Genomic DNA, 22,641 nt, shown 5'->3' on the forward strand with positions numbered 1-22,641 from the left:
TTGCAGGGGTTTGGAAAGTGGGCAGCTGGGGATAGTGGGGGGCAGCCGTGCAGCCCCCGGCTTCTCCAAGATGGGGGGCACACAGCTGCTTGTGGTGCAGTTTCTGAGAAACCATACCACAGGCAGCGGTGTGCCCGCTGGGCTCCCCAGCTGGGGAGCCTGGCGCACAGACAGCTGCTTGTGGCATCGGTTCTCCCAGGTGAGGAGGCCGGTGCGCAGGCAGAGGCTTGAGGCATGACAGCAAGCAGCTGTCTGTCACGGACGGCAGTCTGGATCATGGCTGCCGCCCCTGACAGGAAACCACCCCTGTCGAGGCAGCAGCTGCAAGTCAGGCTGCTGTCCCTGACAGGAGCAGTTTTTCCCCATTCCTGTGAGGGATGATGATAGCTGGATTTGTTGTTGCTACCCTTGACAGTAGTGGCTGCCACCCCTGACGGGAGCAGGAAACCATTCCTGTCAGGGGCGGTAAGAGTCAGGCCGCTGCCCCGACATGAGCTGCTTCCCTGCTCCTGTCAGGGGCAACAGTCACATTAACCAAGACACACACAACTCAGTTATGTCTATCTCGAGGGTTGACTGTATATAGCTAGTCAGGTGAGCCATTTTTAAGAGAAAAGAGTAATTATAACGATTGCCACAAACACTGGTCTTTGTCCTGTTCCCATAGGTATGAATGGGAGTTTTACCACTGACTACAAAGAGTGCAGGAGCAGGACCACAGCATAAATAAGAACCAAATCTCCATCTAGTGTAAAGTGGTGTAGCTCTATTGATTTCACAGGTGCTATGCCAATTGGTTCCAGCAACGGGGTGACCCATAAAGGACTAATTCTCTGTTCCATTGCTCGATCTGGAGTTGCTACAAGAGCTGTGTTTTAATGAACAGACCTGGAGAACACAAACAACTAGAGTGTTTCTGGAAATGATCCTGCAAAGTGCACTCAGGTGAAATGGAGAGAGGCAGCCAGGTGCTGCTGCTATCACACAGCACTGGGCGCGGGAGACCTTCATTCTACCCCTGGCTCTGCTGCTAGGATACTGTGATGTTGGGCAAATCATGTAATTTCTTTGCTCATCAGTCTCCTCATCTGTGATAATCCTCCTCTTCCTTTCTAGTGTGCTTTGGGATCCATGGGGAAAAAGTACTCTTTATTTATTATAATGATGATTAAATCCTATGGGCCCAATTCTCATTTACACTAAGGTACACTAAAGCCTTTGGTACATGGGAAAGGTATAAAGCATAACTTAAGGTGTGAATTTAAAACAATATAGTTATAATCAACATTATACTTCTCCTGTCATGTGGACACTTTTATGCCAATATAGGTGACCTTTATCAGTCTAATTTAGGTTGCTAGGGAAGCGGTTTAAAGTAAATCAAAAATGCCGCTCTTATACTGGAAATCAGACTGACTACACAAAAGGTCATACTAATATACCTGTACAACTATAGCTGTATAACTGATAAAATATTTTCACAGAGCTAAGACCCTAGGCTCCTTTATGCTGCTCAGGTAAATTATATTCACATCAGCTCAATCCATAGCTATATGCACATTGCCAGACAATGATGTAAATGTGCCTAAGAATTTGTGCAGAAAATGTGCAGCATTTTTCACCCTAAACGATAAATGAGAATTAGTCCTCTGTTGGTGTGGTTAGACTGTTGGCCTAATAATAGCAGGATCCGGCCCATTAAGAGATGATTTCTGAATAAACTAATTGTCATGTGCCACATAACAGAATGATTCAGAAACTAAGAAGAATAAACGTACATCTCATGAAATTCTGACTCTATGTTACATTACGTGAAATTTTAAAGCCAAAGAACAGGAAATTGAGTAAGTTGATTTTTCATTGTATTTTATGTCAATTTAAGAAAGTAGGCATTGCTCAAAGCTTTAATTTGGACCTACCGGACAAAATAAGCTCATGAAGTCATAATCAAATACTTACATTAATGATAACTGAAAACTTTCCAATACCACTCAGAATGTCATACCAAATTCCTGTAAGAAAGTTAACAACAAAACTTTGTTATAGAATTAATCTCGATTTCTTCTTTGGAAGTGAATTCCAGTTGTTATAATTCATCACGTACCAATATCTTTTTCTCTCACTGTGTCTGGCCTCCTTAGCTCAGTAACAAACTTTTTTGCATCCAGACGAACTTCTATGATGTTGTTGAGAAGGGCAAACAATGGAGCCAGAGGGAAAGAGGCAACAAAGAGTGTGACAAACCCAAACTGGATAACTAGAAGAGAGAGATGTATTGTTTTTAGAGAAGCTCTGTGCTGGCTTATTTCAATATACGTTTGCAGGAAATAAGCCATTGAGGTTGGTGTGTTACAGGAAATATAAAACTCCATCTCAAACATTTCTGTCCTGCTGTTAAACAGTACAACAAACAAGGTGAGGCTATGAAAGAAAGAAGGGTTTGTCACTGTGTCTTTATAAAGGTTCTAATATTGCACCTGGTCTCTAATGTGCATTCGTGGGCCAGAATAAATATTAGTTTAATCAAGAAAAAGCTGCATGCAGGCTATTTTCCTTTTAAATACAAATAAACTTGAATGAGGCCATGTTATCCCTCCCACTGGTTGTTTATAGAGAAACAGCAATGCATATAAGGAGGGAAGGGAAATCCACAAGGCAACATCCCCTCTTCCCAAAACCATTGGGGACACTGTCTTAGCAAATTTCCTGCTGCATGTGTTTGGGCTCGGTGTGAAACTATGGTTCAGCCGCTCTTTTCATTCTCCAACTCCATACCCAGGGGAATTCTGGTACAATTCCTAGTGGAAGCCAATGCTGTCCATTGCATCATAAAACCTTGTCTTCCCCTTTCAGTACCTTCCTAGGGAGAGAGAAGCAGATGTGGAGGGAGAGAGACACTTGAGCATTTAAGGAACCAATGGCACAACTTTTGAAGGATCATAACATGGAGGGTCTGACCCTGCCCTAAGCATAGAAGTCCTCAGATATCTACGGATCCAAAAACATCTATGCCACCGAGAGCCAAAATCCTGATTTCTTCTGCAGGTAGGAATACTCTTTTCCTGGGATGAGATTTGCCACCTGTACAGCTCCTGGTGTAGTAGGAGCCTAGTCTATGATTGGAGCCATAGGCACTATTACAATACAAGTAAACGATAATTCAAGAGTTTAAACTCAACGTTTCCCGATTCCTGCCTTTCCCGGGAGACAGGGCTGACCTGGACCTTACCATTACCTGCCACTACCTTGAAAAGCAGTTGCGGACAGTCAGCATGCTGCATCAGGCTCATTTTGGGACCATCCTGAGCCAGCACTTGATGGCTACGTCTACACGTGAAGCCTACATCGAAGTAGCCTATTTCGATGTGGCGACATCGAAATAGGCTATTTTCATGAATAACGTCTACACGTCCTCCAGGGCTGGCAACGTTGATGTTCCACATCGACGTTGCGCAGCACCACATCGAAATAGGCGCAGCGAGGAAACGTCTACACGCCACAGTAGCACACATCGAAATAAGGGTGCCAGGCACAGCTGCAGACAGGGTCACAGGGCGGACTCAACAGCCAGCCGCTCCCTTAAAGGGCCCCTCCCAGACACACTTGCACTAAACAGCACAAGATACACAGAGCTGACAACGAGTTGCAGACCCTGTGCATGCAGCATGAATCCCCCGCTGCAGCAGCAGCAGCCAGAAGCCCTGGGCTAAGGGCTGCTGCACACGGTGACCATAGAGCCCCGCGCGGGCTGGAGAGACAGTGTCTCTCAACCCCCCAGCTGATGGCTGCCATGGAGGACCCCACAATTTGGACGTTGCGGGACGCGGATCGTCTACACGGTCCCTACTTCGACGTTGAACGTCGAAGTAGGGCGCTATTCCGATCCCCTCATGAGGTTAGCGACTTCGACGTCTCACCGCCTAACGTCGAAGTTAACTTCGAAATAGCGCCCGACGCATGTAGCCGCGACGGGCGCTATTTCGAAGTTAGTGCCGCTACTTCGAAGTAGCGTGCACATGTAGACACAGCTGATGAGTGTTAACTTCCTTATGCCGTAGGTACTGTCCAGTTGCCAAGAAGCCTTAAAAGCACCTTTGTCTCCCAGTGAAGACATCAGGACTTGACAGTACTGTCAGCATGCAAGACTGGCCTTCTCTTTGTAAAATGTAATAGGAAAAATTATTTTACTATAATGATGAGATGCTATTTTCCAAGGAAAGTAGGCCAGGACGGCATAAGGAGAGACTGACTGAAAGGCATATTGCACAGCTGTAAAGGAGATAGCCACAACAAAATTAAACTAATGGATGTGTACTCTCACCTTATATAAATATTGCTACCGACAGCATTTGAGTGCACTACAGTAATATAAATTTTGTCTTCTTTGTAAGTCAAATATAAGACCCCTGTACAAATGTGCTCTCCATTACAGCAGATGTCCTTTGCATATTTGGAGGGGAAAGAAAAAGAAAAAGAAAACAAAAAACAAAAACTAATCCAAACACAGAAGACTGCTTATCCTGAGAATAATTTCCTTAGACACTGTTGTCACAGCTCATAGCCAATTGACAAAATAGCTTTCCCCGGATCTACTTTTTTTAATGCATGGGCTTTTTTGTTATTTTTTTGTTTTGCACATATTTGGAGGACTGGTTACTGTCCCCCTATCTCCTCTCCCAGTGACAATACATTTGCACTGCAAAGCATTACCCCTCTGACAATTGTGGCCTTATTTGCCATTTTCAATGGTAGGCTCTGGGGATAAAGGTTATATCATCCTAACACAACATGATGGGAGCTGTTTCAACATACAAAAATATCTTACTCTTTAAGTTATAGTTTCCTGAATATTTTATGTTCAAATCAGGAAAACGAAGTAAGGAAATAAAAACAGATGTTAAAGAAGTATCTCAAAAACCCTTTGAAATGCTTAGAAAAATATACAGCATCAAAATGTGCCTTATTTGGGCTGAAGTGAGGTTTATGGGGTCAGCGCTGGGCAGAAACAGTAAAAAAGTATTTGCAGTGATTTGTGGGAGTATAAACCACAAACATTTGCTGTGATATTATTTGCAACCATTTTTATTGATTTCCTGGGGACAGCTTTATGAATGATTTCTTAGATCACAAAACAACATTCAAAGTACACAAACATCTTCTGCAAAACAAGAGGAACGCTGTGGCTCCTGAAGGACTATTTGGGCATATGCTTTTGTGGGCAAATGCATCCGATGAAGCGGGAGTTTGTCCACGAAAGCCTATGCCCAAGTAACTGTTAGTTTTTCAGGTGCCACAGCACTCCTTCCTGATTGTTTTTGTGGATACAGACTAAAACAGGCATCTCTCTGATACTCACCAAACATCTTCTGGATGGCTTCTTACAAAGATCCACACCAGAAATGTTAAAATCTGTTTGTGTTCTTCCCTCTTTTAAAAATAAAAGTTTCAGCAGCAAAGTCTCTGCCACAGGACTTAAGGTTTGCCTGCTGTGCCCCAGAGAACCAACTATGGGGTTGCGAATAGCAGTGCTCAGCAAAGTGCTGTGCTGTAACTCCCCCCTGTGGGCACTGGAGGAGCAAACGTAAAGGTTCCTAGATTGCATTCATGTAGGCCTGTTAGAGGGCAGTTAACACACAAAACTTTGCTGTGCTCTGTTATAGTGACCCCTTGTAGTCTGAACTGTAGCGTGATGTAGACATGGCCTTACACGATCGGTCACAAGTCACGAAAAGCCAAGCATTCCATGATACAAGTCAAAACAAATAGTTTGTGAATGATTCAGGCACTGAAATGTGTTTGCTTAAACTATCTGGGGAATCAAATAACAAGTCGATTGCTAAAGCTTAAAGTGATGCACACTTATTTGAGAATGTAAAAAGAGGCTAAATGCACTGAGAGTTCAGTTCTGCTTCCTTAGCCACATTTATTAGCACTAGCACCCCTAGTCCCTCCAATTCAATGTATGTGCATGAGTACTAGCTACTCCACCTAAGCAAACGTGAGGTCAGTGTTCACGATCCTGCCACCCTTATTCACAACACTCAAGTAGGACTCTTGATTTTGGAGGCATTTGTCATGAAGTGTTACTAAAAGTGAGCAAGGATGGCAGACAAAATCCCATTCAGAGTGAAATTCCATGTACTCCAGAGAAAGGGAAGCCTTGCAATATATAACCACAAGCTTGGCAGGGAAATCAAAGGGGAAAGTACAGTTCACTTCTCTGGGGTAATAATGGATACAACATGCCTACACATAGCAGGCAGAGATGACACTTTAAAATCCAACCTCAATATAGAGATTATAGAAAAATGTGGGGCTCTCTTTAGTGATGTGTCTTTTGTTGGTGACGCTGACATATTCTTTTTGATGGATTTTCCTGCTTCAGGGGAAATTCTTCCAACCCTCCAGAATGCATGGCCCTGCCCATTCCACACCCTCCCCTGCTCACAGATCCCAGGATGTGTGTACAGCCGTCTGCAAAATTAGCAAGAACAGAGCTACCTCTGCCTCTCTCTATGGGTGGGGATTGATTCATGCTCTGAGGAGGCCCTGCACACACACATCCTTAGGACATTCTCTGGCCCTGAGTAAAGACCTGAGGATTAGCACTAAATGGAATTTCAAATGTAGGTGGCAGTGAAATAGGCAACTGGGGTGGAGGTGGGAAATCTGAGATAATGCCACCACTGATTTTCATCTGCGCAATCTTTCGTCATGGTTTATGAGCAGATGTTTTACTGAGAAATAATCTGGTGATAGCGCTGCATTGGACTGATTGAGGGTCAACACTTGCAATATAGGATGATGATGTTGAGTTAAATTTACGGCCAGCTGGGAGCAGGAATGCTGATCTCCATGAGTCGCTCACCTGCTAAAGTTAGGGTGTGTCACAGTGGGACTACAACTTGGATAGATAAACTTGAGCTGACTTTCATTTAGCTAGCACAGATCTGGGTAGCCGTGAAACTGTGACAGCATGGGCTTTAGCATAGGTGGTACAAGTCTATCCAGAAGCTGGGTAATTACAGTCCTTGTGGGGCTAGCTTAGCCCATGATGAAGCGTGTGCTGTCTTGGCTTCACTGCATCCAATAGTTGAGCTAGCTAGACTAAAGAGGACTCAATCAAAGCTAGCTTGAGTAACAACAACAATGAAGCTGGGCCAGCCCAGGCTTTATTGTGCATATATCTACATATTCTGCAACCAAATGTCCCAACTGCAGGGCAGGCATACTCTTAGAGTTAATGGTTTATGTAGCAGTTACTGGAAAGCTTTTCTGAAGTCTAGATGAAAGGTTCACTCTTCCTTCTCTTAAAATCAATGGCAAGGCTTTGATTTCTACCCATCCCACACAGCATGAGGAAGGTGCCGACTGTCAAATGCTGTGTTAGCGCTGGAAAAACCCCTCACAAGTGTATCAGGTCAGAAGTAGGTACTGACTGGGGAATCCAAGGAAACAGGACCCCGGGGAACCATGTTGTCGAGGTGCACTTGAAAGTTACTAAATAATATTGTAGCTCAGCTGTGCGGCTCTTTAGTATGTGACTAGCCCCACTGATTTCAGTGGCACTAGTCACAAACACAGGCCCACTGACAGGGGGCAGGCAAGGGGGGCAACTGCCCCTAGGCTGGGCCTTTCAAAGGGGCCCAGACGTCCAGGAGCCACAGCAGTAGCTCTGGCAGCAGCTGGCACTCAGGTCCCCTTTTACTTGCCACACAGTCCACTGTGCCATACTGCCCTAAGCCCAGCCCATTTCACCCTTGGCTCCATCCCTTCCAACTTCATCCCGGGGCCTGCAATGTCTGTTGGCACCACAGCACGGACACCAGAGCTTGCTGCATTAGACCAGAATGCCCAAAACAGAGCCTAAGGAGTGAGGACCAAGCTGCAGGGGACCTAGACGTAATGCAGCTTCACGTGCCTCCATACTTTATTTATCAGTTTACTTAGGATAAATAACAGAGACAATGAATAGCCAAGGCTCTAGGCATCCTAACACATAATTAATACTATAATATCCCTGCAGCATTGAAAATACTCACTTTAAACAGGAACTCAGTCAGCCATGTGAAACAAGCCAAACCAAAACCAAACCTCACAGGCTTCTGCCCACCCCTGCATCATTCTGTACAGCTCACCGTCAGTCTTGTCCAAATCCCATCAGACGCTTCCTGACAGGGATTGCTCTGGGTCCACAGGACAAGTACAGCATCTATTGTGGGGGTAGCAGGTAGGCATATGCCCCAGCTCCTTCACTTCCCGTCAGTGGAAGCCTAGAGAGGAAATGCTCAAAGGCCCTGGGAGGGCAGGAGGGTGTAGTGGCTAAGGTGCTCATCTAGATTTTAGGAGACCTGCATTCAAATCTCTGCTTTCTCCCAGACTTCCCGTGTGACTTGGTAAGTCCATGGTTTTTCTTCCCCCCTGTACCTCTGCTCCCCACCAGTAAAATGTGGATAAACACTTCCTTACCTCACAGTGGTAGACACTCAGATAAAAGGGACATAAACACCTAAGATATTTCCACACATCTGTCCCTCAGTACTTTCTGGAGACTGTCCTCCAACATCTAGATGGGTTTTGAGTACCCACCATACCCACAGAACCAAAACCAGAGGGCCTTACTCAGCTTTCACTCACCCTTGTTCAAGCAAACACCAATTGACCGCAGCAGTACTTTGAGTAAGGACAGAATGAAAACTGGGTACGGACTTCAGGGCCTGGCTTTGCAACAACAAGCAGGACTCCCCATCCTTTTCTCAGAAACCCTATCGCATTTAATAGCCCAGCTGCAATCTCATTTTTAAAAAGTAAAGAAGATAAAACTCTCTCCTTCCTTGGGATTTCCACACCCTCTCCTTCCCCACACCATGCTTTCAAGTCCAAGTTAGGGGGTGGGGTGGGGGGAAAATGTAAATACTCTACTTATTTGCTCCCGGCCTCTGCATTGCTGCTTGATGCCCTTCAGAACAATCTCAACTGACAGCTTCAGTGCTGAGCGGCTCAAAGTGCTTCCTGTCCATGTGGGTGGTCTGAGTCACTCAGCAGTGAATCTGACAGCTGAATTTAGTGATATGGACTCAGAGCAACAGGCAGGCCAGGGGAGGAGCAGCTTACGTTTCATTTGTTTCACATTTGTCTTGAATCCCACAGACAGGGCAGTTTGCTGGGAAACTGGTATAATAATAGAGACAATGAGCCATTCTCCTTACCACATAGTTCAATTCTCTTGCTGGAAGCAAATATTTGGAATAGTACTTCATCCACCTGGGACGCAGATTATTGTCTCTTGAAACATGGTATCCATCCAATTATCCATGAGCGATTGCACAATGAGGTACTCTACATTATTACTTCAACAGAGGACACGTAGGAAGAGCATGTTGTAAGTCTTATGATGACTCTGTTTATGAACTGGTAACTTAGGTCGGGAGCCTGCAAGTTTTGCCACGCAGGCAGGCATGTCCACACGGAATTCCGGCGAAGGAAGTGACACTTCAGCCGTCCCTCCCCACATGGAGCATGTGTGACCAGGGCAAAAGAGCTTATGTGAATGTGCAGTAGGGAGCAGAGGGTGAAATGACCCTTCTTCACCACTGCACAACTCTGTTCTAAAGCCAGCCAAACGGGGGTGGGGAACACAGTCACTGCACTAGCACACGGATGGGGAGAGGCCCCATTCAATGGCCCCGTTCCAGCTCTATTCCAGCTGGCATTACCTGAATGATATGACAGAACGTGTGCTGTACCCTGCAGACCAGCGGTGGAGCTCCCATGTCAGGATACACTCCTAGCATATCCTGACAGGAATTCTAGGTTCTCCTCAGTGGCTTAAAGCTGAAACTTGGCCTTTAAGTGCTGGCATTGGTCGTGTAACTCTCAGCTACATTACAGCTCCCCACAAGAGATACATCCCCTACCACAGATGTGCAAGACGGAGTATTTAAACAGTTATTTTGCATTCTAATGTTGATGATGAATAAAAACAAAGGGTCTGGGAGAGAAACAGGTAAACATCCAAAATGTCGTGGTTGGTAGCAGACATCTTTGAGTTATGCCTGAGAATAAAAGCATCTGAAAATATTTACAAAGGGGAAAAATGCATAGTTTTCATCCTTATATAAGTTAAATATTGTGGACAGGAGTTTGCTCAAACTTTCGAAACAAATCTCAGGGGGTAACTATGTTAGTCTGTATCCACAAAAACAACAAGGAATCCCATGGCACCTTAAAAACTAACAACTTTACTTGGGCATAAGCTTTCGTGGGTAAAATTACTTCATCAGATGCAACATCTGATAGTGTTGCATCTGATGCAGTGATTTGAAATCCAGATCTGGTGTAGTCATCACTGACAAAGCCAAACAGATGGAGCGCTGGGTCAAGTACTACTCCGAGCTGTACTCACGCGAGAACATTGTGGTCGACTCAGCCCTCGATGCTGTCGAACTCCTACCAGTAATGGACGAACTGGACCAGGAACCAACTGTGGATGAACTGAAGAAAGCCATCGACAACATTGCAGTAGGAAAGGCCTCGGGCCAGGATGGTATATCACCAGAGGTAATCAAGTGTGGCACAGACACTCTCCTGGAACCCCTACATGAGCTACTGTGCCTGTGCTGGAAAGAGGGAGAGGTTCCACAGGATATGCACAACGCTAACATCATAACCTTGTATAAGAACAAAGGAGACAGAAGCGACTGCAACAATTACCGTGGAATCTCCCTCCTAAGCATCACTGGTAAACTGTTCACTCGCGTCATCCTCGGCAGACTCCAGAAGATTGCTGAGAGGGTGTATCCTGAATCACAGTGCGGATTCCGTGCAGAGAGATCTACCGTTGACATGGTCTTCTCTCTGAGGCAGCTGCAGGAGAAATGCAGGGAGCAAAGAAGCCACTCTATATTGCCTTCATCGACCTAACCAAGGCCTTCGACTTGGTCAGCAGGGATGGACCGTCCAAACTGCTCCACAAGATAGGACGTCCGCCACGGTTACTCAAGATGATCCAGTCTTTCCACGAAGATGTGAGAGGAACCGTCCAATACGATGGCACATTATCAGATGCTTTCAGCATCAGGAGCAGCGTCAAACAAGGATGCGTCCTTGCTCCGACATTGTTCGGGATCTTCTTCACACTCCTCTTTAAACACGCCTTTGGATCTTCAACAGAGGGCATCTTTCTGCACACGAGATCTGATGGGAAACTGTTTAATCTTGCAAGGCTGAAAGCTAAATCTAAGGTGCGGGAAGTCCTCATCAGAGACATGCTGTTCGCAGATGACGCTGCTGTCATGTCACACACAGAAGACCAGCTTCAGAAGCTGCTGGATCGGTTCTCCAAAGCATGCAAGGACTCTGGGCTCTCCATCAGCCTAAAGAAGACAAATGTATTTGCTCAGGACATTGCTGTTACTCCATCAATCAGCATTGACAACTATACGTTGGAGGTCGTCCACGAGTTCGTTTACCTTGGGTCCACCATCACTGACACCCTGTCCTTGGAGACTGAGCTAAATAGGAGGATCGGTAAAGCAGCCACAACTCTGTCCAGACTCAGCAAGAGAGTGTGAAATAACAACCACCTGTACACTCACGCCAAAATGCAAGTCTACAGAGCCTGCATCCTCAGCACCCTCCTTTACGGCAGCGAGACTCGGACCCTGTACACCCGCCAGGAAAACAGGCTGAGCGTCTTCCACTTGCGCTGCCTCAGGCGCATCCTTGGAATACCGTGGAAGGACAGAGTATCCAACACTACTGTCCATGAGCAAGCTGGAATCCCAACTGTGCACACCCTCCTCAGGCAGCGGCGGCTCTGCTGGGTTGGCCATGTCCACAGGATGAATGATGGAGGGATCCCAAAAGACATCCTGTATGGCGAGCTAGCCTCTGGCAAAAGACCTCCCGGACGCCCCCAGCTGCGATACAAAGATGTTTGCAAGAGAGACCTCAGGGAAGTAGACATTAAGCCAGACAGCTGGGAGGAGCTGGCAGATGATTGCAGCAAATGTAGGCAGGAACTATACAAAGGCCTTCAGAAGGGTGAGTTGAGGATTAGACAGCTAGCAAAGGAGAAGCGAGCCCACAGAAAGCACAGCAAGGACCTGCCAGACACCCATTACATATGCAACAGATGCAGCAAGGACTGTCACTCTCGTGTGGGTCTTCACAGTCACAGCTGACGCTGCAAATGAGGATGCCAAACGGAACTACGAAGGGCACAATCCATAGTCTATGTAGACTGGAGGATGCTACTACTACTACTGATGCAGTGGTTTACACACACAAAAAACTTTAAATAAATCTGTTATTTTTTAAGGTGCCACAGGACTCCTCATATTTTTCACAACAAAGGTCACCTCTGAGCTGAAGGAAAGCCTGCAACATTTCAGCCCCACAGGAAATTTTTTTCAATAAATTATGAGCCTATGAAAATAAAAGGTGGGAATTAAAATAATGACTATTACAACCTACAGCCTGATTCCCAGGTGAGTGAGAGTTGGTTTTGAAACAGCTGGAAAACACATCTTTAAGTCTCTTTGGCATCACTGCAGGGTCAAAAGATCTGGCAACAAGTTAAGCTAGAAAGAATGTTACAATGCACCTGCCATTAGACAAATTAAAATATTTACATAAAGTATGCCTATCTTGTCTGACACATTTCATCAGAAAATGCATGTATTCAGGTGCTTTTGTTGGAGTAAATTCTCTGTAATTTAAAAAGGGGATGTCACATGCAATATTTAACAGCTGTCTGATTTCAGATAAGTTGCTGTTTGTGTGACAAGCTTTGGTTCCTTTCTGCATGGTTTTCTGCCCTGAAGCTTGTGTTGTGCTTGGTCCCTCTGGGATCCTCTTTTGACATGGCAATACTGCTTCGGAGTAGGCAGCAATTTTGTTTTGTGTCTGTGCCTTATATCTTACTCCCTGGAATCTCTTCATATTGCGTCTTTGTAGTCTCATGTCCCTGTGGATGTACGTCATTGGACCATATCCCAGGATTGCGTCATTGAATCATTTGGTGATTATTTGCACCTCTGTCCTCTTTGGTTTTGCTGAGTTAGAGATGCTCCTCGGAGCTTATGCTACATGTGTGTTTAGAGTGGGAAAGGAGGCCTTTGTAAGCTTTGCTTTGGAATTCTGTATCAGATGCTGCTGTACCTCCTAAATCAAATTCATCCCTATTGTCACTGCCCTCTCTTGGTAGTACAGTAAACTCTGTCTTAACTGGACTTCTATCATCCAGAACTCTCAAATAACTGGCATTTTAACCATAAGTAAATTTTAGTTATGTTTTCCATAATATAGTGAAAGTAAATAGACATAAATACAGCAAACACAGTAGAAGTTTACAGTGTAAAATAAAAAGTCTTGTGGCACCTTATAGACTAAGAGATATTTTGGAGCATAAGCTTTCATGGGCAAAGACGAAGTGGGTCTTTGCCCACGAAAGCTTATGCTTCAAAATATCTCTTAGTCTATAAGGTGCCACAAGACTTTTTGTTGTTTTTGAAGCTCAGACTAACATGGCTACCTCTCTGATACAGTGTAAAATGTTACTGCTGTTGGTAAATAAATTACTCTGCATACATTTTTATTTGTTTCTCACTATCTAATCCTGTTTTTCTTTAGTGTTATGCATTGTTAAGTATACCTCTCTATTTGAATATCTGGCAACCTCCTGGTCCCGGGGTTGCAGGATAGAAAAGAGTTTTCTGGAGAATAGAGGTTACTCATTGTGCTGATGGGAAAGGGAGGTGAAAAGGGTCCAGGAAGAAGAACTAAAGCTAGGGAAGTTCAGGAAATAAACTTCCTGTGGATGGAGCATTCTCTGTAAAACTCTGGCAGATAGAAAACTATTGGCTCTGATGTGAAAACTTCACTGTCCAACTGCCACATGGGCCAGATTCTGATCTCTATTGCAGCTGTGTAACTCAGTTGAAAAAACAGCATAAAGCATAGTTTAAAAACCTTAAACCAAGCCATGAATACTATTTCCATAGAAGATACCCAATACTTATAAGTGCAGGTTGAACCTCTCCAGTCTGGCACCCTCAGGACCTGATCTGTGCTAAACAAGAGAATTTGGCAGACCATGGGAGATCAATATTGTCAGGCACATTACCAACTCTTCCACTGCTTACTGGGCTGTCAGAAGACAGCTAAGGGTAAATTACAGCTGAATAACAGCACAGAACACTGAGAGCCAGGACTGGTGGCTATAAACAAACTTCATGGGACCATGGGAAATTTGATCACACACATGATAAGTGGTCGTCTGGCTAACTAAAACCATGCTGGATCACATATGTTCCCAAATGAGAGAGTGCCGGACTAGAGAAGTTCAACCCATACTGATTAGTTACACACTTCTTTTCTGTTCACAGGAGGAGGCTACTGTGGGCTTGGTTCTTAAACTCCAAATGCATGAAGACCAGTCGTATTGGTGTAATAAGTGCAGCTCAAGTCACAGCAGCAGTACTGTCCTGACTGAAAAACTCTGGATCACAGAGTTGCTTAGCCACATAGGCTGCGTCTACACGTGCACGCTACTTCGAAGTAGCGGCAGTAACTTCGAAATAGCGCCCGTCACGTCTACACGTGTTGGGCGCTATTTCGAAGTTGAAATCGACGTTAGGCGGCGAGACGTCGAAGTCGCTAACCCCATGAGGGGATGGGAATAGCGCCCTACTTCGACGTTCAACATCGAAGTAGGGACGTGTAGACGATCCGCGTCCCGCAACATCGAAATAGCGGGGTCCTCCATGGGGGCCATCAGCTGGGGGGTTGAGAGATACTCTCTCTCCAGCCCTTGCGGGGCTCTGTGGTCACCGTGGGCAGCAGCCCTTAGCCCAGGGCTTCTGGCTGCTTCTGCTGCAGCTGGGGGTCCGTGCTGCATATACAGGGTCTGCAACTAGTTGTTGGCTCTGTGTATCTTGCACTGTTTAATGAAAGCGTGTCTGGGAGGGGCCCTTTAAGGGAGCGACTTGCTGTTGAGTCCGCCCTGTGACCCTGTCTGCAGCTGTGCCTGGCTCCCTTATTTCGATGTGTGCTACTTTGCCGTGGAGACGTTCCCTCGCTGTGCCTATTTCGATGTTGGGCTGAGCAACGTCGAAGTTGAACATCGACGTTGCCAGCCCTGGAGGACGTGTAGACGTTATTCGTCGAAATAGCCTATTTCGATGTCGCAACATCGAAATAAGCTATTTCGAAGTTGGGTGCACGTGTAGATGTAGCCATAGAGACATTAACTCATCAGTCAATGGAAATTAAAATGGGCCACAGTTCTGGATTGCATAAAAATGTTAGGAATATAGGGCCTTATTCTCCTCTCATGGCAGTGGAGCTCCACTGATTCCAGTGGTCTGACTCCTGTTTTACACTGGTATGAGAGAAGAATCATACCCAAGATCTCTATGTCTGAGTGCAATTAGCTTAGGAACATATGCATGAGCAACGGCACCTGAATCTCCAAAGTATTTGGGCGGGGGGCCTATATGACTGCCCCCCTCTCTACTTCACTGTGGATGGTAGAGAAGAAAGAGTGTACACACTGCTCCACAGGTAGGATTATTTTATTTAAAGCACTAGCCTGGAACACAGGCAACCTGGCATCAGTTCCTGGTTCTGCTGCAGATGTTCTACATAGCTGTGGATAAGTCACTGAATCAGTATGTGCCTCAGTTCCTCCTCTGTAAAATGGGGATAATAATCCTTCCTGCCTCCCACCTTTTGTCTGTCTTGTTTACGTACAGGATAAGTTCTTTGTAACATGGGTTCTTTTTTTTCCATGTGTCCTATGCCATGTACAGTGGTGCTTGGATCTCAGCTGGGGTCCCCAGGAATGATTGTAACACAAATAATCATATTTTGGAGACCTTACAATTATTAACAGTGCGCCTCCCCAGTGGTATGCTGCTGGTGGTATAGTGCATCTCTGAACCCACTTAATCTGCAAATAACTTTGATGAAACCAGGCAGTACAGGCTGCACCTCTCATATCTGGGACTCTCTGGTCTAGCAACATCCTTGGTATGGCAGGATCACGGATAGTCCAGAACCAAAGACCTGGAGCTGGGAGGTCTCTCGTCTGGGAGCCTGGTGACAAGGGGACTGTGGCCCTGCCAAGCGGGGAGCTCAGTGGGGCCAGCGTGAGAGACACCATCCAGCAGCCTGGGTGGAGCTGGAGCTGGCGTCCATGGGACCAGGGCTGGTGTCTGGCAGCCCAGCTGGAGCAGGCATTCATGGGGCTCAGGGTGGGGCTACAGCTGGCATCCACAAGGCTGGTCCTGGCATCAGGCAGGCCAGCTCAGGCCAGAACTGGAGCTGATAGCTGTGGGGCTGGGACCAGGGCCAGGGCCAGGGCCAGTAGCCCAGGGTGGGGTCTGGCCAGTGATGGGGAGGTACATCACTTAAGCACAAGCTGGGCGGGGGCCAGAGTCAGGGGACCTCCCCGGGACTGACAAATTCCCTTGTTCGTGACCAGTTAGGTCCCAAGGGTGCTGAAGCAGGGAGGTACAACCTGTACTTAAAACTTGTATGTTTTCTCAGGCTAACACATGGTAACTGTATTACTCTGATGCTGTGGAAAATTATGGTTGCTGTTAAAATCCACTGAAAACAGACGGGGGGAAAAAGAGAAGATTTTAAGATAAAAGACTCTCATGAACTCAGAAATCTTACTCATTTCCATGTACTCTGGAGTCAGTCCAGTGAAGGGTTCCAAATTGTAGTCAAGATCCCACTGCTGAGGGAGCTTTGAGTGGCTGGAGTCGCTTTCCTTTTTCTCAATCCCTTCATCCTTCAGCTTCCTCAAAAGCTTTTTCAGCTTCCTGAGAAACGAAAGGTCTAATTAAATCAACTCTTCCTCTTTTACAGGAATTCAGCCAGACTCTGCTGTGTTACCCCAAAGTCATGACAGTCCATCCCATGTTCACCTATGGCAGAGTTTCTTGCATCTCCCCTGCTGCAGCATCTGTCATTGGCCAGTGAGAGACAGGACACAGAACTTGATCCAATGTGGCAATGCCTGTGCTTCTGTTTAACATCACTGCCACTAGCCTAAGACTGACTGAACAGAGCAGAGTCAGGCCCATTATTCTCTAATATTTATTCAGATGCAGGCAGAGGATAAGGCATCTATCCAAGGCTCCAGGCACATTTGCCAAACATTAAAAATGCACAAGTAAACATAGATCTACTCTCTCGTCATCTGTTTAAAAAAAGGGGGCAAAAAGAATTAAAAAAACCAACAACAACAAAAAAGAAAGCCCTCCATAACGCTCCAGCCACAAACCTTTATCCTCATGCTACCCGGTCCGGCATCGGCTCTTCCCCACAAGCTAGGGAACAGAGCTGGACCTTGTGACACATGCTGAAGGTCAAAAGATTGGGGCTATTTTTAAGCAAACAGGGGGCAGGAGTGAAGTGAAATCCTAAGACTACAGTCCCCCTGTGCAAGACATTGCCTCTCTTTGAAACCCAAAGGAACTCCAATGAAAGCACTCCTGCTTGGTGAGAGTGCTGTCTGGGGAGGGAGATGGCATCTCCAGCTGGTAGGCCCCAAGCCATGTGAGCTACCAAAAGTCAATACTAGCACCTTAAAATCAGATTGGTAACCAGCAGCTGGGCAGTGAAGATCCCAGAGCAATGGTTTCGTGCGCCCACAGAGAGATACTCCCCATAACACATAAGCCCACTCAAACATCAAATGACTTGAACGTTGCAAGCAGAAACTCCATGCACTACCTCTCTGAGACAGCCAAGAAAAGTACTGTAAATAATCAAAACAATTAGAAACACACCAATTAAAATGTTTGGGAATATAAATAAGTAATAAACTTAATAATTTTAATTTTTTTTAAATTATTTCAATTGGGAAGATTCTGGATGGCTTTGCTTCTCCACTATATCTGTGCTGTGCTCAGAGGTCATGGAGAGAAGCAGCTGAAGGGAGCCACTTGCAGCACAGAGTATGACTAAGGCAAACAGAATTTGGCCCTTGGCAGGATATTATCCCCTTGATGCACACACAAATCCCTTTTAGTCAGGTGTACAATGAAAGGGAAAATGCCACGCAATAAAAAGCAATAGGCAAAAAAAGTGTAAGTGCTGTTAAAAGTGGTAACAAGTATTTTGAATTAGGCATGTTAAAATGGTTAACCTTTTTTATCTAGGGCCTGCTGCCCTGCCCTGCCACAGCCCTGGAGTCCTGCAATGGCCATGAGCTCTTGCTGCAGCCATAGGTACCTGTTACCCTTTCTCTGGCTCTTTCATAGGTGGTACTGCTCTAGCCTGGTGCAGCCGGCTGCCAACAGAGTTCACCAGCAAAAGCCAGTTATGGTATGCTTACTGGCTAAGCTCATAACATCCCTGTTTTAAACACAAGTGAATGGATGAGAAGAGTGAAAGTTATATCCTGAAACTGGGCATAAAGCTATTGTTTACTTTTAAATTTCTAGACCCTGTGGAATTATACAGGTGTTAATATCAGTCCAAGAAAGGCTTATCATATATTTACAACGAATGGATTTTTTTTTCAAGTTACCTTTTTCTAGAGAGTTTCCTGAAACACACATGAGGCAATTAGATGGCCAAACGGTATTATAAAGCCTGGAAGAAGTATGTTAAAGGGAAATGTGTGCATATGTGTGTTTGTGTGTGTGTGTGAAAGAGAGAGTGAAAGTGAGTGAATGTGCACGCCTGTGCACAATGGGCACGCCTGTGCACACCTGCAATTTAGAACATCCTCATAACAAATTGGACTTTGCATGCAGAAATGAAAAAAAAAAGCACTGCTTGTGTGAGATTTCAGCCTCCTAAAGCAGAATAACTGAACTTAAAAGATCTTTGCTGTCTCAAGTTTTACTATTCTTGTGAGATTCTTACTACTTTTTAATTAGAAATGGAAAATAAACATTTTGAATTCTTGATTAGTCACAGAACTTTCCGATTCCTTGTGACAGAATATTGGGAATCAACAGTTGAACCTAGCACTTTGGTCACTTAAACGCCAAGTAATTCCTGCAGGGTGGACCTAACAGAGGCCTGATAAAGGGAATAGAATGGGCTCAGGAAGGACTAACAAACAAAGACAAGAAGGAGAGGGAAGGGATAGACAGGCAGGAGGAATATAGGAGGGAAGACAGGCAGGCTAGCAGAACCAGGGCCAAGAAGGATCTCTGGGTAGATGAATCTTTTCCCTTTTCTCTCCTCAGAACAGAACTGAGGAAAAACTAAAACTGTACATGACATGGTAAATGGATCAATAGCTTTGTGGGAATAGTAAGTGTGAATAAACTGCAGTGGGGTTCTTAACAGTTAAAGACACATCAGAAGACTGCTTCTGCCACATTCCCTCAGACTCCATATTTAAGAGGAGCTTGAATCCAAGGTTCAGATTTTGACCCCTCTCTAATTATAACTACAGAATGAACCTCTCTCGTCTGTCCGGCATGCTCAGGACCTGACCAGTGCTCAACTGGAGGAGGTCAATATTGCCTAGCACATTACCAATACTTCCACTGTTTACTGGGCTCTTAGAAGACACTTAGGGGTGAATTACAGCTAAAGAACAGCACCAAACACTGACAGCCAGGACTGGTGGCTGTAAATAAGCTTAATGGGACCCTGGGAAACTTGGCCACACCCATGACAAGTCTTCAGGCTAATTAAAATAATGCTGGATTATGGTGTTTGCTGGATGAGAGTGTGCCGGATTAGAGAGGTTCAACCTGTATTACCATAGGCATGTCTGTTAAGAAATACATTAAGGAAAATGAAAGGGCATACCATCTCCCATGAGAAAACTTAGAAGTATTAAACTTGACACTTAATAATACTTTTCATAACACACTATACATGGGTTTCTCTTTCAACAGAGTGTTACTACCTTTTGGCCAGATTATGAATCCCTTAATCCCTCTGATGAGCAGTTCATATGCATAGGTTGCGTTATACAGTTTAGTTACCTATATAAGCAATTGCTCATGAATGGCAATCAGAGAATCAGAGTCTGGTCCTATCTGTGCAAAGTACGTGCTTATTATCTCAATGCACACTGAATCTCCATCTGACAGATGAGTGAACATTTTATGTTTCAGCAGGTAGCATTTCAATGTCATTGATCACTTCATATTGTTTTACATACTGAAAAAAACACAGGAAGAGTAAAAGAAACACACATTTCCCCATATTATTACACTAGGGCTAGCATCAAATGTAAAGGTTTCTCACATTTTCTGTTTGTCTTTCACAAAGGGTGTAATTTATTTTATAGCAGTTTACATATGAAAAGCATGACTAAAAATATGGATTTACTTCAAAGGAGTGTTGTCCGTGGCATACCTGGGGTCCTCACTATTTCCCCCCAGATTGTGATAAAGCCTTTGAGCCAGATGTGGGTGTTGCAGACAGAATTTTGTGACGGAGTGGTAGATCTATTTATTTATTTTCCTGATACAGCAAATTCTGCTGTCTCTCGGACCCCTTTCCAAAGGAAGGGCAATGCTACTTGGCTATCCAACCTATATTAAGAAACTTTACTGACAAAGGTCTGTTGTTTGTTTCTCAAAAATAGATTGGGTCAGGTTCTTGGCCCATATTCCGGCTTCTCTGTGCCATCATAGTGACAAGCAATGTGGAGATTACCCAAACGTAAGGGGAATTCCTGTGTGGTGTCGCATCATCATAGCCAGTTCTACAGTAGCACAGTGCAGGGCTATGTTGGGGATGTGGCTGGAGTCCTAAGGCTGCTCTACATTGTGCTGGAGACTGAACCAGACCTTGCTACCCCTAGGATCTGAGACCTGTAAATATCTTGTAAAAGCTGCCCTATGCCAGATGCAGCTGAGGTTATGGCCTACTGGGTGTAAAGACAATTAAAAAGCAGGACATTCAGTTCATGCAGTTGAATGGGGATGGATTTGTAAGACCTTGTAAGAAAGAATCAGAGCATCCTGCCAAGGAACAGTGCTTTCCATTCGGTGTGAACAGGTTTATTCTAAAGCTACTCCATGTACTCTTCAGAAGCATTTTTATGGCATGCGAGGGATATCATCTGCGGCAAGTGTGATTCAGCAATATGCATAGGCGGGGAAGGCGGAGCAGCAGAATCATCTGAACCTTCAAGTCAATGGAGAAATTTAAACAAAGAACTCCCATAAGACCCTCCCAGCACATCACTGAGGCATTTCCTGATGTTATACAAGTTCTTACCTGGCGATGAATAATTAATACTACTGTTCCAAAACTACATTTGCTACAGTAAACCACATGGACTTTTAAAACTTCCCCCTCATTTCTGTATGCAGGTAAGTTTAAAGAGCACTTCATTCATGTGTATGATGGTACTGCTAGGTAAGGAAGTGGTGGGCCAGTTCTGATCTCACACCTGTGGGCTACCATCCACTTGAATGGAGATATTCCAGACTTACACAAGTGTGAGACCAGGATCAAGCTCATTGTATATACTGGGGCAGAGTGTCTGTCTATGCAAAATAAGGAAGGGAAGGGAGTAACTAGGTTCCATGAATGTTATGTATGGAGAACATACAGTAGATTAGGATGATGGCGTAGGTGTGCTCCTGTAAGAGGGATGTATGGAGTCTGTATGCTGATTACTGAGTTGTGTAGCCCATGTAAGATTCAACTTATGATTGACATAAACTGCGCTCAATGATGCTGACCTCCTTTGTAAAATGTTAGATATTTGCAGACAAGAAGTGTTATACAAGTGGTTGCACTCCCATTGTTCTTTTAACTGTGGTGTGAGGATGTTGAGATTAAATTTGGGTGTGTTTACATGTGGCTTTCATATATGTGTGATCTAATCCTCTAGCAGCAGCACTAATGAATTGTGCCACGGTGTTTAATGGATTTCTGCAGCTCCACTGGGAACTCTATAAATAAAATGATAGTTGTTTTATTGTTTACTGTGAATGCACTAAATGCAGCAGTCAGTCACTTACAATTATTTTTAATTGTTTTTCTTTTTTTTTTAAAGTTTCTGTTGTGCCTAGTCCTCATTATGAATTGTCCTTATGCCAAGCATGAAGGCTGAAGGCATAAGCAATTTTTAACTTAAGCCCTAAAGATTGTTTTTATTTGCAATTTATTTTGAAACGATCAACTAACTGAAAAAAAAAGCCAAATGGATTCTAGTGAAGCTTTTCACAAAAACGCATATTTGTGCTGTACCCAAGCATGTGAAACTTCAAATCAACCGGAAATGTGCCAGGAAATTAAAGGAACAGAAGACAGGGCTTGTCACTGACTAGACATTGCTAGGGCTATTCTCCAGCTGTATTACAGCAGAGAAATAAAAATGAATTTTGCAGAACTCCATAGCTGCCCTGATGATTAGCCCTTGTGGTTTGCTTATGTGAAACATTTTTTTTATTATCCAAAAAGAACAATATTTTAAAATCAAGCTGAAAGCAATATAGAAGCAGGGAAAATTCATCTGATCTAGTATACCTTATGTGTACAGTGCACCTGATTACTGACTGGCTAGGATGACTCGAGGATGTTTTATGTCTGAGAGGCACAATCAGGGAAGCTCCAGGCTCCCATAAAAGGAGAAGAGCAGGTGATCAGGGTCAGGCATGGTTTGGGAGGAAGACCAGATAGCCATAGTGT

General features: G+C 44.7%; 1 protein-coding gene across 1 annotated transcript in view; it reads right to left on the reverse strand.

Annotated features, from left to right (window-relative positions):
- The window catches only part of ANO2 (anoctamin 2), a 281,244-nt gene that overhangs the window by 9,232 nt on the left and 249,371 nt on the right, over positions 1 to 22,641 (reverse strand). Inside the window, exons 19-21 of the mRNA XM_074983665.1 lie at positions 16,687 to 16,835; positions 2,105 to 2,257; positions 1,960 to 2,012 (exon numbers count right to left, since the gene is read on the reverse strand). Coding sequence (XP_074839766.1) covers positions 1,960 to 2,012; positions 2,105 to 2,257; positions 16,687 to 16,835 — 355 coding nt within the window. The remainder of the gene's footprint in view (positions 1 to 1,959; positions 2,013 to 2,104; positions 2,258 to 16,686; positions 16,836 to 22,641) is intronic.

This window comes from Carettochelys insculpta, chromosome 1, assembly GCF_033958435.1.
Source record: "Carettochelys insculpta isolate YL-2023 chromosome 1, ASM3395843v1, whole genome shotgun sequence".
NCBI lineage: Eukaryota > Metazoa > Chordata > Testudines > Carettochelyidae > Carettochelys > Carettochelys insculpta.